This window comes from Carya illinoinensis, chromosome 6, assembly GCF_018687715.1.
Source record: "Carya illinoinensis cultivar Pawnee chromosome 6, C.illinoinensisPawnee_v1, whole genome shotgun sequence".
NCBI lineage: Eukaryota > Viridiplantae > Streptophyta > Magnoliopsida > Fagales > Juglandaceae > Carya > Carya illinoinensis.
Genome location: NC_056757.1, coordinates 29,802,113 through 29,821,433, shown reverse-complemented (window position 1 = coordinate 29,821,433; position 19,321 = coordinate 29,802,113). Strand labels below are relative to the sequence as shown.

Sequence of the window (19,321 nt, the reverse complement as noted above, 5' to 3'; positions counted from 1 at the left end):
AAGCAGCAACTAAGCCAAGAGTACCATTAAAGCCATACACCTTGTGCTCATCCTTTGCATATAACCCACTAATGCAACATAAAAGATAATCTAAAGAGATAGAGATGAACAGAGGATTTTTTTTTTTTTTTTTTTATAGAAATGAACAAAGGAAAATAGAACAAGAAAATTTTACTTTGACTGTTTTGAAGAGGTTGTATATAGAATACTTCAAATTTTACCTTGACCTCCTTGCTATCCCAAGACCTGGGTCTGGAACTCGACGCCAATGGTGGCTTTGAAGTGCATGTTGAACTCGTTGCAGGCATCACGAGAGAGCATGTTGGATTTTCCAACCATAAGTTTGGACTTTTCCTATTTGAAGATTCAAGAAGGGCAACAAATAATGGATATGATGAATCAGAATGAAGTTAGAGTTTGAGAAGAAGAACTCGATTCAAAATATGTTACTCAATCTTTAATTTATTCGATTTCGACTGAATATACATATAGTCAATCCGTTATTCAACTTGATCCGATAAACCTAATTTTTGTTGGATTTGCCAATTTTGAATCATGCAGACAGATTGGCCGAGGGCTTTTTATGCACAGCCTACTTTTAAGTGATTATAAAAATTATTTGAAATATACTGCATTAATCTTGGTAAATTCAAAATGACATTATTATTCTTCATTGATATTGACATGACATCCGATTTATAAGTTGAAGCCCCCACCAATAAAAAACTTTAATACGCTGTACCTTGTGACCACCCCTGCCGCTCGAAAGGAAAAGAACAATAGCGTAGATAAACAGTTTGCCTCTTTTATGGCTTTTGAAATTTGCTTACCTCAACGAAAATAGCAAAAATTATGTTATTGTTTTTGACAATTAGATAAGGTGAAATAAAATAATTTTAAATAATATATTATTGTTTTAAAATTTTAAAAAATTAAATTTTTTTATTATATTTTATATAAAAATTCAAAAATATATATAATAATAAAATGGGATGGAGATAAAATTTTAACCGCCCAAACAGATCGTGGGAGCGGGGGTCATGCATGCATGCATGCAGGTAAGATGAGATTGGAGGGCAAAATGGTCATTTAGAAGTGGGCGGTAAATGACAAAATAGTAATTTGACAATAAAGCAGTGGCAAAGGAATAAGGCACTTTAATCAAGGCTGGTCAGGGAGTGATTAGGCCAATCACTACTACGGCTCGGCTTTGGTTGTCTCTTTCTGACAGCGACGTCCCACGTCAGAGCACCGGTTCTCTGGCTCTTGGCCAATCGGCTTGTAATGCCCACATTGGCTTTTCCCCATACGTGTCAACTGTGGGGACGTGGGATAACATTCAGAGCATCTTCTCTCACGTGTTCGGGCTGTGGATGTTGAAGTATGCTTAACATTTTTTAATTTTTTTTATTATTATTTATTATTTTATTATTTATTATTTATTTTTATTATTATTTCTTTTTTTACTTATTTTTTATTATTTTTTATTTTTTATTATTTTATTTTTTATTATTATTTACAATTCTCTTCAAAATTTCTTAACATCCAAATTCACCCAAACGATAGCGAGATAGATTAAGAGGTTTTTGGGGGAAAAAGAAAATTTGAATTTATTTAGATAATAAAGTTTACTATTTATTCCATATATTCTAATATTATCTAGTAGATTTTTATAGGTGTTTTTAATTTTCATAGATATTATATATGTTAGTGCTCATAAATATAAAGATTCAAATCATTCGTATGATATTAATAAGGATCTTATTATAGTTTTTTCATTAATATTTAAAATGGCCACATCATAGAATTGATGCCAATAGAGATTATTTTAAAAGTTACTTTTAACGTACAATTAACATGCAAAAGATAAGAGATCTGTTTGTCTAAAAATATAAAAATGTGATAATCTGTTTTTACATGTATTTTTACTAAACGGTTGTTTTTAATTTAATTAATATATTGATTTATTTATTTTAAATTAATGTATTTTAAATTGGTTTTAATTTATTTGATATCGTGTTTAATTTATTTTAGTCATTTTACGATTTTTAATATCATTTTTGGCGGATTTGTTTTTAGTTTCCAGAGTGAGGATTGGACCTCATTTCTTTTCTTTTTTCTTTTTCTTTTTCTCTTTTTCCTTTTCTTTTTCTTCTTTTCTTTCTTTTCTTTCTTTTTCTTCTTCTTTCTTCCCCGTTTCCCCTCTCCCGCGCGCTGCCCCTTCTTTTTCCCCTTACGTCGCTGCCACTTCGGCCGCTCATCGCGCCGCCGTCCGGCGGCTGTGTTGTACACCACCCCCACCATTCTCTTTCCCTTCCACCAGAGATCATCCCCACCAATTTTTCAGAGCAATCGGACCAGCCGTTAACCGCCACGAGTCTCTGGAAGTCACTACACCTGCTCTGTTTTTTCCCCTATCGCCGGTTGCTTTCGCAGCCCAGAACCGCCGCTCGCCGACGGCGTGGCCTACACCACCCACCCAGTTTTCTTCCCCTCTCACCGGTGAACATCCCCACCAAGTTTCACCTCCATCCGAGCCACCGTTAGCCATCATGAGCTCCTTAAAGCCATACGGTTTTTCATCGATTCAGGCGTCGTCGCAACACCTCCGGCCACCATCTCTTCACAACTTCTTCCCCTACCTCTTGCCGACCTAAACCACCAATTTCCGGCCTCGATCCGTTTCCAGAGTAACTCCCATGAGCTTAACTCCATTCAGCCCATTTTTTGCCTTTGACCGCCATTTCCACCACCACCCATGGTCAAAACTCGTTTCCTTTAACTTCATAAACATCCCTAAACCATTTCCTATCAATCTCGAGCCTTGGTTTGTCCATGTTCGAAAATGGGTAATTTATTACCCATAGCCACAGTGTAAATTACACTGTTACGTTACTTTTCTTCCGCCGTTTGCAACGCCGCGAATTTTCTAAAAATACCATATAGTGCTGTAAGTATTTTCCAAACCCTACTTTTAGATTTAAATATATTTTGCTCATTCAATAATTATTTGTTGTTGGTTGGCTGATTCCGGACTGAGTCCGAGGAGTTCGGGGGTCGGATGGTTTGAGGACGAAGTGCTTTGTTATATTTGTTTGTGATTTGATTGGTTATTCGTGTCATGAGGCGTGCGTTATATATTGCATATTTGTACATTTTATTTTAATCGAGAAAATTCCGTTTTATTGACGTAAATAGTTTTCAAGTGCGTGTGTTTTACGAACCCAAGCCGGGATGGGTTATTATTTCGGTGGAGCTCCTATGATCACTCGGGAGTGGATAATACTAAGTGACATCCCCTGGGTTGTCGCAAGGCGATTACCGGATCGCACGATACGGTAACGCTGTCGTGTCGACTCCGTGGTCCCTAGAGTGGAGGGAACTAGAGGATGGCCTGGCCAGGTACGCGCGTGGCGCGAGTCTATGCATCACTCGTTTAGGTGTCACATGCGTAGTCGTTACCTGCGGTGTGGCACAGAGCCAGGGTGTGCGGATGATCCCTATGGGAGATCATGGTGCATGCATAATTGGATCGTTTTTATGGTTTTCGGATGTGGGCTATTTTCTAGGAAAATAACGAGGTTTGGTTTCAAGACTTTTGATCAATTTTCTGGAAAAATGGTGGTTGGGCCATTATCTGGGATAATGGCGAGGATGTGTTGAGGCTTTTGATCCATTTTTCTGGAAAAATGGTGGTAGCGGTTTTGAACCATTATCTGGGATAATGGCGAGAAATGGTTTTAATAGCTATGTTTTTGGGCTAAATGAGTTTTTGGCGTGCGTGGAAAAATTATGATTTTATGGGACATGTGCATTGCATTCTTTCATGCATATTGTTGAGTTTAATATGTTTTTATCTAGTGGCGTTTGGATTTTACTTACCTACGATACCATTTTTGGTACCGTAGATTTTGGTACAGAGATCGATGATGAAGAGGAGAAGGCTAAGCCCGAGGATGCGATTCCGCCATGGTGCTGAAGTTAAAGTTAAAGTTTTGTTATTTGGTTTAAAACTATATTTGTGTTTTATAATGTTTTATTATGTATGTTTTGAACAGTTTTGTATTTAAATAAGAAAAATTCTGGTACTTAGTTTATGACTTTGTTATCTATTGTGTGTTTCTCGTGCACATTTGTTGTTTACACACACACACTTGACACTCATCGATAGGGTGGTGACCCGTAATGTCATCATCTAGACGTCTCGATTTCCCCATGTCTGTGCATGGGGATTTGGGGGCGTCACAAAAGAAAACTCTGAAAATTATTGATTAATAATAAAATTTAAAATTATTTTATAAAACCCACAAATCCAATTAATTTAAACCTTTAGTTTGAAGAATATCAGGAAATTCTAATAAATCAACTGTGAAACTGAAGTCCCAATGACGCTCCTCCCTACAACGGCACTCCAAAAATAGACGCTTGTTATAAGGGTTCTCAAAACTAAAGTTGGAATCATAATCTTCCATCTCACGATCACCGAAATGTTATGCTACTAGACGCCGAGTTAACTCTGTAATTTTCTTCTACAAATTCTCAATCATCACATCCTAAATGCTACGATTACGGTGCGAGACCTTCTCGTTCGGAATTTGTTCATGACGACTACGACCACCAACTATGTAAACTGATGAGATATCACCCCATGAAAGATGCTGAAACTCTGATACTAACTAACGTCAGACATAATAAATATTATTTTAAAAGCTAATTTCAATATATGATTAACACAAAGAAGACAAGAGATTTACCTAAAAATATAGAAAAAACTCTAAAAATTATTGATTAATAGTAAAATTTGAAATTATTTTATGAAACTCACAAGTCAGACTTAAATAAATGCAAAAATGATTTTGCGAGAAATTAATACATAAATAAATAACAATCCTACAAAAAATTTGGTCAAAATCAAAATCGAAATCACTTCCAAACTTAAAATCAAATACTTACTAACAATGCAATAATAACTATAAATATATGATTTGAGAAAAAATAACTAATATTGTCTTTAGTTTAAGAATTATATTTAGTTTTTCTTTCCATATTTGTACATATTCATCTTCTTAAAATAGTACTTCAATGGCCAAAAGGTTGTAGTCTAATCAACATAAATCCCAGGCCTCCAAAATAGAGGTCTTGGGTTCGAAAACCCCCCTCCCGTAATGTATATATATAAAAAAAAAAAAATAGTACTTCAATGCACACAATGTGAAATATGGACTTGGATAATCTATATCAATTTGAGTTTGCATCATTTGATATCAACTGACTCTAGACATAATAGAGAGTATTTTGAAGGCTAGTTTCAACATATGATAGAGAATAGTATGGGTGTACAGGAACTGCCCAAACCAACTGTGAACCGGACATTCGGAGCACCGAATAAATACATAAATAAATAATCATACAAGAAATTAATACATAAATAAATAACAATCCTACAAAAAATTTGGTTAAAATCAAAATTGAAATCACTTCCAAACTTAAAATCAAATATTTACTAACAATGCAATAATGATCATAAATATATGATTTGAGAAAAAATAACTAATATTACATTTAGTCCAAGAAATATATTTAGTTCTTCATTCCATATTTGTAAAGATTCATATTCTTAAAGTAGTACTTCAATAGCCAAAAGTTTGTAGACTGATTCACATAATTTCCAAACCTCCAAAATGGAGGTCTTGGGTTCGAAAGCCCCCCTCCTCTAATGTATAAAAAAAAAAGAGCTGCTACACAGCAGGCTCACACCCAATATACCATCATTTTTGAAGTGTAAAATAGAAGAGGGTAAAATAGTAAATTTACATTTTTAAATGGTGTGAAAAAGTGTGAGGCTGCTGAGTATATTTTTCCTAAAAAACAAAGTAGTACTTCAATACATGCAACGTGAAATCTAGACTTAGATATCCTACATCAATTTGAGTTTACATAATTTGATACCAAATGAGGCTGGACATAATAAGGAGTATTCTAGAGGCTAGTTTCAACATATGATAGAGAATAATATGGGTGTATAGGAACCGTCCAAACTGTCTATGAACCGATCAGACCGACTGCCAGAGCACCGAATAAATACATAAATAAATAATCCTACAAGAAATTAATACATAAATAAATAACAATCCTACAAAAAATTTGGTCAAAATCAAAATCAAAATCAAAATCACTTCCAAACTTGAAATCAAATACTTACTAACAATGCAAGAATGAGCATAAATATATGATTTGAGAAAAAATAACTAATATTGCCTTTAGTCCAACAAATATATTTAGTTCTTCCTTTTATATTTGTACAGATTTATCTTCTTAAAACAGTACTTCAATGGCGAAAGGCTTGTAGTCTTACTGACATAATCCCCAAACCTCCAAAATGGAGGTCTTGGGTTCGAAAACCCCCCTTTGCTAATGTATTTAAAAAAAAAGAGTAGTATTTCAATACATGCAATGTGAAATCTGGACGTAGATACCCTATATCAATTTGAGTTTGTATCATTTGATACCAACTAATGCTGGACTTAATAAGGAGTATTCTAAAGGCTAGTTTCAACATATGATAGAGAATGGTAGGGGTGCACAAAAACCGCCCAAATCGGCTATGAACCGATTAGATCGACCGCTGGAGCACCAAATCGGCCGAAATCGATTAGCAAGCAAGAGGAATTGAGAGAAAACTAACATTAGCGATTCGGCGTCGGTTTGAACCATTGGGAAACTGCCAAACCAACCAATCCTGTATATTTATATATATTTTTGGAATATATGTATATAAAAATGTGCCGTTTAACTTAAATAAGTGAAATAATGTCGTTTTAAGGCCTCGATGTTGAAAAAAATATAATAGAACAACGCCACCGTTTCAAAATAAATTAATAACCCCTCAACCCCTCTTCTTCTACCCTGTGTAGTCTTATTCCTCTATACAATTTTCTTCTTCTTCCATGGCAGACAACGGCATAGTGCTTCTTCTTTCTTCCTCAGTCCTTTCTCCTTCACATAAGACACCAACGGTAGATAGAAGGCCACATCTATGCACGTCGTGATCGATATGATCAATTTTTCCTCTCCAAGCCCACGACTTCGACAAGTTTAATAGACTCATGGCAGATATCGGCGGTGTCTCGGTTTGATACCAAAATCGACACCAAACCCATCGATGTATAGCCGTAGAGAATAGAAGAGATTCACCCAAAAACACAAAGAAAACTCTGAAAATTAGTAATTAATAGTAAAATTTAAAATTATTTTATGAAACACAAGTCGGACTTAAATAGCTGCAAAATTTAAAATTATGAATATTTTTCTAAAACTCAAAAAATCTACATTATTATATAAGAAATTAATATATAAACAAATAAGAATTATACAAAAAATTTAGTCGAAATCAAAATCAGAATTACTTCTAAAGTTAAAACTAAATATTTATTAACAAGATAATAATGAGTATAAATATATAATCAGGGAGGAAATAACTAATATTACTCTTAATTTAATAAAGATATTAAAATTTTCCTTCCATTTTTTTATAGATTTATCTTTTTAAAATAGTATTTCAATAAAATCAATGTAAAATCTAAATCTAAATATTCCGTATCAATTTAAATTTGCATAAAAAACATATAATAAAGTCAATGATATACCTAAAATTTTGTTATAAATAATTAATACAATTACGTCATTTCATTACAATAATCTTGTTACAAAATAATTATTAAAAATTTAAAAATTTATATTTTTATATTAATTAATTTAAGTTTAATTTAGATAATAAATTATTAAGATGAGGTAAAACTTAAATAAAATATTATTTTTATATTTTAAAAAATTAAATTATTTATTATATTTTATATAAAAATAATTTTAAAATCCAAACGGAATGTTAAACGAGCTACTCAAATTTTTTAAAATAATTTTATATTTTCAAACGAGCAGGCTCTCTGCCATGCTCGGACGAGCTTGTCGCCTGTCGGCTCTGCAAGTTTACGTCCTGCGAACTAACCATGTGTACAAAGTACTGCTTCATTAAAAAGTAACTTGTCCGAGTTGCCAACATTTTAAAGCTGTTTTTGTTTTGTTTTTTTTTTCTGATTCGCTGTGCTCAAATCGTCACTTTTGTTTTGGTCCAAAATGTTGGAGTGAATGGAGAGGGCCAACAGGCAACATGTTTATCCGAATTAAACTATTAAGTGGGACGAATGGAGATACATGTGCTCATTCATAATGGCTGGCTTGTTCTGATGACATTGATGAGTGATGGCCATGGGCGGGCGGGGTGCGGGCTCTATTAAATGCTTGCATTTTCTCAATGGTGGGAGGTTGACACACTACGTACTGAGGTAGCTAAGATAACATTTATATATGGACGGTACGAATCAAAGTTTTATCCTCATGGGAAACTAGGCTATGATTTTTTTATTATTGAAAAAAAAAACCATTTTTTTATATTCTTTTTAATTAGCATTGGGTAATGGCCACTAGAATCTTAAGCTCTATTTGTATATTAGAAAAAAATTAAAAAAATGCATTAATATACTAAAAATTACTTCTTTAATTATTAAGTAAAAAAAATTAATTTGAAAAGTGGTCAAATAAAGCGGTACACTTGGAGCGAGATAGTAGATGTATCCTTGTATGTTAAGGTGATTTTTAATTATCTGGATTGATTTGTGAATAATAATATTTATGAATTTTATTAAAATATATTTAAATGTAAATAGATTAATATTTATATTTAAATATACAAAAAAGTAATGCATTCCATCAGTAATTAATTTAAAAATTAATTAAAGTGATATTGCCGTGCAAACATAACCTTAGTTATCCATGAAAAAGTGATATTGAATTACTCGTTCGTTTGTCCATTTAATATGTATTCCAGCTTGTAAGTAGTTAACCCTAATTTTAACTTCTTATGTTTTTCTTGTTGCCTATTTTCTCTCAAAAAAATATAATAAATATTCTCTCAAATTATCATCCGAATTTAAAAGTTTCAAGTAAAATAGAAATAGACAAATGAAGTTTGATCTATAACATTTATTTTTGCTCATATAAGTATTGTAAAACTAATTTTCTATGTCCATCTTTCTCTCACTTGAGACCCACAAATTGAGACAAAAACTTGAGGGTAACTTGATACTTCCCTCCCTTTTCTTACTTGTTCTTCCTCCATCTTCTTCATCTCTTTCTACTTTATCTCCTGTTCATATTTTTTCCCTCCCCTCTATCTCACTTGTTACTTGCATGTTATTTGGTACTTGGTAGAGTAGCCTTACTTTCAATTGTCTAATTATATTTATATATATACACAACACATTAAGTTACTTGATTCAACGAGTACATTTTTGTGATAGATCTTTAGGATAGATTTGGATAGTGAGATAAAAAATTTTAATTTTAGATAAAAATTAAAAGTTGACTAAATTATTATTTTTAATATTATTATTATTTTAAATTTAAATAAATTAAATTAAAATTTTAAAAAATTAAATTATTTATTATATTTTATATAAAAATTAAAAAAAAAAATTAGAAAGATTTCATCTCAATTGCCAAACCTAATATTTGATGTATTTTAGCAATTCAGAGCACTAACATTGACTTTATCAAAAGTCAATGTATTTTTAAATTTTGATGAATTTATTTAAAATGAACTTACATTGGATTCATCAAAGAGATATTTTGGAACCTTTGAGCTACAGTAATTATTACTCTTCTTTCAAATTTAAAAGTCAACTATTCCACATTCAAACTAATATTTTATTCTAATTTTAATAGGCAATAGTTTTATTTTATTTTATTCTAAATTAGTTGGAAATCAATTATTTAAGTACTAAATTAAACTATTAATGTCCATATGGTTAGTATAATTACAAAATATGAAGAAAAAAAATTAAAAATATTATTATTAAAAAAATAATATTATATTATTATTTTGATGAATCTAATGGCTAATCCAATATGAAATTATAGATATAAAAGTTTTAAATTTATAAAAAAATATATTTTTTATTAAATTTTAAAGATGTATTTAATGAATGTAATGCTAATATTTTCAAGCAGAAACATTATGTGTTGCATGGCTCCAACAATGATCTGACAATATCCGTACAATAAAAGAAACATTGATTAACAGTCAAACGTCTAGTGTCATTTTTCCCCATCCATTGTAGTTACGAATAGGAGTAATAAATAAAGTTTGAAGGTGGTATTTGACCTATTTTTGAAGCTGTGCACATCGCTCTTTATACCAAAATGGTGAACTTTATTAATCAGCCATAACTTGAATCCATTCTGATATAACTTGGGATGTATTGTCTTGTTTAAAATGATGTTAACGATTCAATGAAAGCTCAGTTCATAACTGGATCCGTAATTTAAAATGATTAGTCAAAGTTAGAATTAAGTTTAGAGAAAGTCTATTTAGCACGCATTTTTTAAACACATCTAACAAACAGTTGATGTGTAAGCCTTCCATGTTAACTATATCAGGCTTTTTTATAGCAAAACTCATTTTAGTTTATTGAAATTATTATAAAATGTATAAAACCTTCTCTTTCTCGAAAATATAAGATCTCATTCATCATCTTTATATACCAATTTTTGTATTCAATACAAAAGATTACAGATTAAATATATACACAACAGTCAAGAGTAAACTCATTGGAAAGTTAACGTATGTTAATTTTGAAGTAATTTACCCACTGAATGGGAAATTTAGCAACATGGAGTACTGTTCTGGGTCCCCAATTAGGCATTATTACTGGGCTTATACACGCTAGTATTGTCAAAGTACCATTCTTCTTCAAGGACTTGGTCCACCAAAAGAAGCTGTACTTCTTGAAAATGTAGTTTGATGCCATGGGTTAAATGCCATCTCCCAAACATTTACCTGAGTTTGCAAGCTCACCAGAGAACATTATTGAAAATCAATGTTCAAAACCAAAGAATTCAATGAAATACTCATATTCCCTAAAGTAAATTATGATGACTTTCCAAAATGTGATTTAAAAGTCTAGGTACGGAAAAATGGGAAAGTTGTGCATCGTGCTGTCTTTGCATAATCTAAAGTTATTTGTCTAAAGTAGACAGCAACTTCGCAAATAAAGTCTACTTATGGGCATGAACATATAAATATAAGGAAAAATTTAATTGTAAATATAATTATACATTAATATGTGTATTAATTTAATGTGATTAATTAAAAAGTAAATTTTATTAAAAATAGTATTAATTTAAATTTTGAATATGAAGGAATCAATATTAATACGTAAATTAATACGTAATTTTGTGCACAAAACTCTCAATAGATTCAATTCTCTATGAAAAAATTATCTCTTTCGAGAATAAATAATTCATCAACAAAGTCTTGAAAAAGTTTTGTTCAAAATTCAAACTCCAAACTGAAAAGTAAATATAATTAATAAATTTTATGTATAATATTTTTTTGTATTCTTTATATATTTTATTATAGTATATTTTAAATATAAAATAATTATTTTAATTAATTATATTAATAGAGTGACAAGAACTGTATAAAAGTGACTTAATATTTATATATGCATTTTTTATTCTATATTCATAACATCGATTGAACATATTGACATAGTGATAAGACCTATGTAGCATATAGCTGTACCAGATAAATAAATAATAACTAGGGCTGGCCCTCTCTTCATGGATGTTGGAGATAGCGGCATTTCAATTTTCACCCACCAAGACGAAAACGGGTGACAAGTTGCTGTCATCGCCATCGACAAAATTAAAGAAAAAAAGAGTGAAAAAATATCAATAAAATGAAAATTGTGTGCACGTGCAGCACCGATCAAGCTAAAAGATCTTTGCTCATTTCATTGGCCTTCTTTTTTTTAATCCACTTTGATCATTTTGTTCTTACAATCAATTTTTTTAAAATTATTTCTGAGGTACTTGTTGCTTGCAGGCCATGATGTTTGGCTGCCAGCTGACGTCAAAGCACCATCGCAGCCCTACACTTGGCTCTGAGAATCCGATCAACGGCTGCCTACGCAGGAGGACGTAATTTAACGTGCGGATATGAAACTTCAGAGTTCAGAGTCTTGAAAAAACAATCCCAATTCCATGAATCTATAGTTAATGATTTTTCTGTTCACAGAGAACAGATCCACGTTGGGCCAAGAAGCCCATTAATATTCGTGTGGTAGCAATGCCTCCACGTGTATTCTATGTTGACAAGTTTCCAATATATAATTATTATTATTATTATTATTTTTCACAACTTTGTACAACTTTAAGAATATACTTCTTTATATATTGGTATGGATTAGGTAATTATTATGTAATTTATTTATTTTAAAAAGTAAAATTTATTACTAAATTTTTTTTTATATAAATTCTATATTAATTATTTTTTTAAAAAAAATATACTACGCTTGTTACTGAAAAAAAACAAACTATTAGCTTTAATTATAGAGGAAAATCAAAAGAATGAGATTATTATAAATAGAATAATGATAGCCTTATCACTATTTTATTATTTTTTTATTATTTTTTTTAATTTTTTAATTTTTTTTTAAATTTTTTTACTTAATGATTAAGTAAGTGATTATCACTAAAATTATATATTTTTAAAATTTTTTTTAATGATTAAGGATATTAAAAAAATATTTAAAAAATAATAATAATAAATTAAATATATTATAAATAATAAAATAATAATAAAAGTGTGGTAATGTATCTTATAAACATGCCTGGTTGCCTGACAAAGCGAGTGCCGAATTCAGCCATGAATGAAAAGTACTAAGACACAAAGTGCGGCGTACTGAGATGGCTTGACCGACCGGGGTGGAGTGCATTGATTAGTAATTAAGAAGTCCCGTGAAATCCTTTAACATTCAATGGCGTCTGAAACAATTAATTGGATTTCACATGACACTCGGTCTAGTAAAATCTCCTACAGTAAAAGACACTGTTTTGACTATGAAAATTGCCATAGAAAAAGGTTTGGATCCCAGGCCCAGACCAAGACCATGATCATGACCCTGACCCTGACCCGACGATCCATGAAAACTGACTTTACTCGGGATGGTTGTAATCTAAATGTGTTTGTCCGGGCGGGGTTGTGTTCCAACTCCCAGCCCCCAGGTGCTTTACTAGTGCATTACGGTGGCTTTGGCAAAGACTTTGGAAGGGTGGATATGATAGAGTTATTTAGTAATGATTGGAAGAAATGTTATTATTCAGATTCTTGCCGTTTTGCAACATTCATGAAGAAAAAATGGTAATCATTTGATATTTCTTAAGTCAATTCTGCTACATATAGTCGTCCCATATAAGCGTCGTGTAAGCATAATTAATGTGGTTAAATAAAATACAAATGCATTGTTTTGAGCACAACAGATCGTAAGTTGCTTTGTCAAAGATGAAAACTACTATGGAGCTGGAGATGAAAGCAAAAACAGAGCTGAATTTCATCTTTTAGGTGGGTTTTCTTCTTCGTCTTCGTCTGATTTGATTTTGAATTAGGAGACCAATAACTATGGAGCCGAAGATGAAAGTAGAAGTGAAGGAAGATTATCTATTTAGAGCACATTTTAGATTTTCAAAAGTTTCTCTGCTTTTAAAGTTACTCGATGAGAGAAAGTGTAGATGAAATATTGTATAGGCTGTATATGAATACACTGGGAAGAGAATTGGGATGTAACTGTTACAATTTATGCCGCTGTTAAAAAAAAAAATTGTTGAGTATAGAAGCAGTGAAGCACCCTTCTCATTTAGACAACGGTAATGAGTTCTACGAGAAAGAACAGGCTCATAAAGGTATAGGCACGTGGGGCGATTTTAGGAGATTTAATTTTGCTTTGGTTTCACTAAGGCTTTGTAAGGCCCCCGATGGCAACAGAAAGGAGCCGTTCCTTTGCAAAGCTTGTGTTGATTACGCCTCAGCCCATCCCTGAGCTTGTGGTCCCGTTTCGGTCTCTAAAAGTTGTAGATGGGGGAGGTTTTTGTTCAATTTTCCAAAGGTAAAATTGAGTGATTTGCAGTCCATTCTCGATTTGTTATGGTGATGAAGTTTCTGAGGCAAATGTCTTCATTAGATCGGATTCGAGTATTTAGGTTTCTTAGCTCCCTCCCTTTTCTTCCCAAATCACTTTCATACTCTCCCACCTCGCCCTTCCATCTTCCAAACCAAGCAAGCCCACGCTTGCATCATCGTCCACTGCCTTACCTCCGATGCTGTCCTCCTAGGTCATGACCTTCTTTATTGTCTAGCTCTTGCCCCATCATCCTCCTTGGTTACCTGAACGTTTTTGCCTCTAAGAACATGATCTGATGATCGCTAAGAGTCAAGAGCGACTTGCCTTATAGATCAGTTGTATTCAAAACGATACATATTTATTTTATTTTACCACATTAACCGCGTTTACACGACGCTTATATGGAGCGACTGAGTTTTTCTTCTTAAATATGAATATTAAAATTGATCTTTTGAGTACCATGTCATATGTATTCACGAAGAAAAGTACTATTTGAAGGTCTTTGACTTTTCACTGTAGTGTAAATACGTTCAAATAAAATTATTCATTTGTAATAATTTTATTGTCGAAACTTGTCGAATTCTTATTGGAACATAGTTTGGGCTTTTGATGGAAAACTTTTCTGTCAATTATGGGCCCCTTTTTCGTTAAACTAGAGCCCATTTTATAAGGTCACATACCAACCCTGGTCCAATGTAATTAAATTCTGTCCTTTTATTTATTTTGTGATTTGCAGTTTGGGGTTCATTTGAGAAGTTTCAGCAAAAGGTCGGGATTTTTTTGGGATTTGGGTGAGAAAAGCGGGGCAGATGAGAAAAAGATGGTTATGGTGCTGGAGCATGGCGGTTCTGCGAGTCTAAATCTTCAACAAATACAGCTCCTTTTATTAGGTAATCTAGCCCACCTCTCTGAATTTGGGATATACTGAATTAACTATATCTCTAAACTGATGACTGATTCTAGGGCTTTCTTTCTGAGTATTCAAAATTAGGGTTTTGATCATTGAGTATTATTGTTTAATCTGGACTAGACCTTTATTCACATATATTCAATGAAGATGTTGTAGTTTTTCTATTTCGATTCGGTTTTATGTTTCTTAATTTTTGGTATTGTCTCTGTCTGATGCATGAAAGAATTGCTGTCTCAGTACTCATAATCCAGCTTCATGAAAGAGAAATAGTACAGAGAACCAGTGTTTTTGTTTTAATTTTGAGCCCTTTTTTTTCAACCTCACATATCTTCCAAGCTCAAGCCTTCGTTGATTGTATTGCGGAAATGATAACCAGAAAATTTTGTTTTTACTTTTGTATTTTTTTTTTTTTTAAAATAAACTCGGACATGTTCCTCGTAACATTTAAGTTGATTCTTTTATTTTCTTCTTTTTAGTCGAGTCGATACATAACCATATGCTCATTATCGTTTGCTCGTTTCCATGATTCATGTATGGCAGTTTTCTTACTTGACTTTGGGAACTGGGTTTTCATTCATCAGGTAGATTCTTTTTTGAAGTATGAGAAAACACAGAATTCGTAGAGTTGAATAGCAGGCGGGCTGAAGTTTTCTGCTAAGTGGCAGCCTTGTTGTAATAAGAAACAAAGAAGGGGACCAAGGAAATGGAGTGCAATAAAGATGAGGCCGCCAGGGCAAAGGAGATTGCTGAGAAGAAGTTTATGGCCAAAGACATAACGGGGGCAAAGAAATTTGCTTTGAAGGCCCAAAATTTGTTTCCCGGGCTTGAGGGTATTCCCCACATTTTAGCAACACTCAATGTATATATTTCTGTGGAAAACAAAATAAATGGAGAAGCAGATTGGTACGGGGTGCTAGGTGTGGATCCACTAGCCGATGATGAGACAGTAAAGAAACAATATAGGAAGCTGGCGCTGATGCTTCACCCTGATAAGAACAAATCTATAGGAGCTGATGGGGCGTTTAAGCATATTTCTGAGGCATGGAGCTTGTTGTCCGATAAGGCTAAGAGATTAGAGTATGACCGAAGGAGGAATGCAAAGGGGGTCCAGAAAGTTTCAGCTCCTACTGGGGGTTCATCAGCACCACCAGGAGGGAACGGTTTTTACAATTTTACCAAAAGTACAACTTCAAATGTGAGGGCTCAAAAGAACACCACCCGGGCTGCTAACTCTTCAACTTCTGCTTCATCTCATAAGCCAAAACCTAATACCTTTTGGACTGTGTGCCATCGATGCAAAATGCAATATGAGTATTTGAGAGTCTACCTTAATCATAATCTCCTATGCCCTAATTGCCATGAGCCATTTTTTGCGGTAGAAACAGCTCCGCCTCCTTCAAATAGCTCTAAACCATCCACCTCATGGAATTCTACTCAGAAGCGGCAAAACTCCAATCATCAATCAACTGGTAAAAACACGATTAATTCGGGAAAGAAGAATGACCCATCACCAAATGTTGGAGCAGGAGGGTATAGTGATCCTGATTCATATAACCAGACTGACTTTCAGTGGGCTCCATTCTCAAGAACGGCAGGTGCTTCAACTGCTGCTCAAGCTGCAAGCATGGTTCAGCAGGCATATGAGAAAGTGAAGAGAGACCGTGAGAAGGCACAAGCAGCCTTAAAAAGAGAGGAGGCCTTGAAGAGGAAGCATCAATCTAAGAAGATGGGTGGTGCTTCATCTAGTGGTCACTCTAGTGCTTCAAAGAGAAGAAAAGGCCTAGATGATCTTGGTAGTGGCTATGGAAGGGATGCCACAAATCAAATGGGTCTAGAAACTGGAGGATCTGGAGCAACTAAATCTGGATCTGAACCGGCTAATTCTAAAACAGTAGGGTTTGCTGGAATCAATAAACCCAGCAGCATGAGGGATGTTTCTCATCATGAAACCCAGAATCGACTGATGCAGAAGGCTAGGATGGAAATTCATAAGAAACTAAATGAGTGGAAGGAAGTTAGTGTTGATAAAAATGCTGTTAAAGAAGAGGGGGTTGGGAAGGAGAAATCAAATAACAAAGGTGAAAAATCTTTGGGAAACAGCGACTTGCCTGGTCCGAACAAGTCTGGCACATCTGTGGATAAGAAGATTGGAGCCTGTGCCACGGAGTCCTTTCCTGGCACTTTTGGTGCCAATGTAGATGCAGCAACCTTGGAAACAATGTCGATAAATGTCCCAGATCCCGATTTTCACGACTTTGACAAGGATCGAACTGAAAGGTCTTTTGGAGAAAATCAGGTATGGGCTGCATATGACGACGATGATGGGATGCCTCGATATTACGCCATGATTCATAATATAATTTCGTTGAACCCATTCAAGATGCAGATCAGTTGGCTTAACTCAAAAACTAACAGTGAATTGGGGCCCCTAAACTGGGTTGGTTCTGGTTTCTCTAAAACTTGTGGGGATTTTAGAATAGGCAGATATGAAATCAATGATTCCCTGAATTCTTTTTCGCACAAGGTTAGGTGGACAAAAGGCATACGTGGGGCCATTTGTATATATCCCAGAAAGGGGGATGTTTGGGCTCTCTATAGACTCTGGTCCCCTGACTGGAATGAGTTGACGGCAAATGATGTAATTCACAAGTATGACATGGTGGAAGTACTTGAAGACTATACTGAAGAACTGGGTGTAACTGTTACTCCCTTGGTTAAAGTGGCAGGTTTCAAGACTGTTTTTCATCAGCATTTAGATCCCAGAGAAATTAGGAGAATTCCAAGAGAAGAGATGTTTCGGTTCTCCCATCATGTCCCTTCACACTTGCTTTCTGGTCAAGAAGGTCTGAATGCTCCAAAGGGTTGTCGGGAGCTGGACCCAGCAGCTACTCCAATAGAACTTCTTCAGGTAATAACTGATGTTAAGGATGAAGAGATTGTGGAGAATGAGGTTATATTTAAGAAAGATAATGTAGTGGCTGATGAAGAGATTGGGCGTTAAAAATGGAGAAGATATTTGATTACATTTGTAAATTGGTGAGCAGAAAGTGAGATTTGCCACATTTATGATCGAGGGCCAGGTAGAGCTTACGGGAATGTGCAACTTGAATTTATGTGTGCAAGACCTCAAAACAGTTGTGACCTCACTTCTCATTCAATTACAGCTTGGAGTTAATCAAGAAAGGGAACTTACACTGCACTTAAAAGAGTTCAAGCAGCTCGAAGTTGGAAACTGACTGTAGTGTATTCATGGAAAATGGAGATTCTTTCAATGATTTAAAAGCTGAATAGAGCTTCTCCGGGAGCCAATTTATTCATTGAAAAACATCTCTGTAATCATCGGAAGGTCGTCAATAAGGCCTTCTCGGGGCTGCTGGTTCTTTCTCTTATATTCCATACCCCTCCACTGGCTCGAGTTTCGCGTTTTCATTTATCTGACTGTGAAATTGCATGTTCTTTCATATTTCTGTGTAGAGCTGTCCTGTTAGTTCTGTTCAGAAATCAAATGATAGCATAGTTTTGGAGTTAATTTTCTTCGACGCTTCAATATTTGTCAATCACTGCGAGAGATTTTAGATTCTTAATTATATAGTTCTGGTTTTTATACTTTCTGATTCTGTGACACTACCATCTTGAAAATAATTAAATTTTACTTCATTGTCATTTTCCTCCCTCTCCAATGCAGACTACTTATGTGTACCTCTTATCAATTTGTTGCCTTCTTCCTCTTCCATTTTATTAAGGCAATCCCGATGATTGTTTATGCGTGTGGTGCTGAAGAAGTCACGATTTGATTGAATGCATTTTACCATAGGGTTACATAGATAGAGTTGCAGCAACAATATGGAACTCTTGAGACTGATTCGTCTGCGGAATTTCGGGTCATGATCTATAGCCTATAAGTTTTGGTCCAATGACGAAGAATGATTCAATAATCTGATGGTGGAGGGTTGTTATAAAAACGTGAGTTTGAGTAAGTAGCTTCTGGGTAATGGTTCAAAGTTTGAACATGTCAAAAGAAACAGGTCGAGAAGTGAAAACCTTGGAACTAGGCCAACCTTAATGTTCAAAGTTGGAACATCTCTTTAACGCTTTTCTTAAACGAAAACAATTTTTTAAAATTACTTAATGAAAAAGAACCTAAAAGAAATATTGGATCGCAACATATAATAATATTTTAATTATTATAATAAATTTAAATAAGAAATCAAGAAGATAAATATTAATCTTCATCTTTAGGTTTTTATCAATTTTTTTTTTTAAATATAACATTTCGTATTTTAAGCATTTTCTTAAAACGAATTCATAGAAAGCAACTATATCAATCTAAATCCTTTCAAAAAAAAAAAAAACTATATCAATCTAAATGAATTCAAGATGAAGGGCCCAGATT

General features: G+C 33.6%; 1 protein-coding gene across 2 annotated transcripts; it reads left to right on the top strand.

Moving 5' to 3' along the window:
* The first annotated feature begins 14,748 nt into the window (after positions 1–14,748).
* Positions 14,749–18,591, top strand: LOC122313085. Of its 2 annotated transcripts, none has more exons than XM_043127812.1 (2): positions 14,749–14,908; positions 15,510–18,591. In XM_043127812.1, the coding sequence occupies exon 2, from the start codon at positions 15,632–15,634 to the stop codon at positions 17,927–17,929; it is 2,298 nt and encodes a 765-aa protein (XP_042983746.1). In that variant the 5' UTR covers positions 14,749–14,908; positions 15,510–15,631; the 3' UTR covers positions 17,930–18,591. The 2 variants fall into 2 exon arrangements, with proteins under 2 accessions (XP_042983746.1, XP_042983747.1); XM_043127813.1 differs by having other exon boundaries at positions 15,469–18,591.
* The last annotated feature ends 730 nt before the right edge of the window (positions 18,592–19,321 follow it).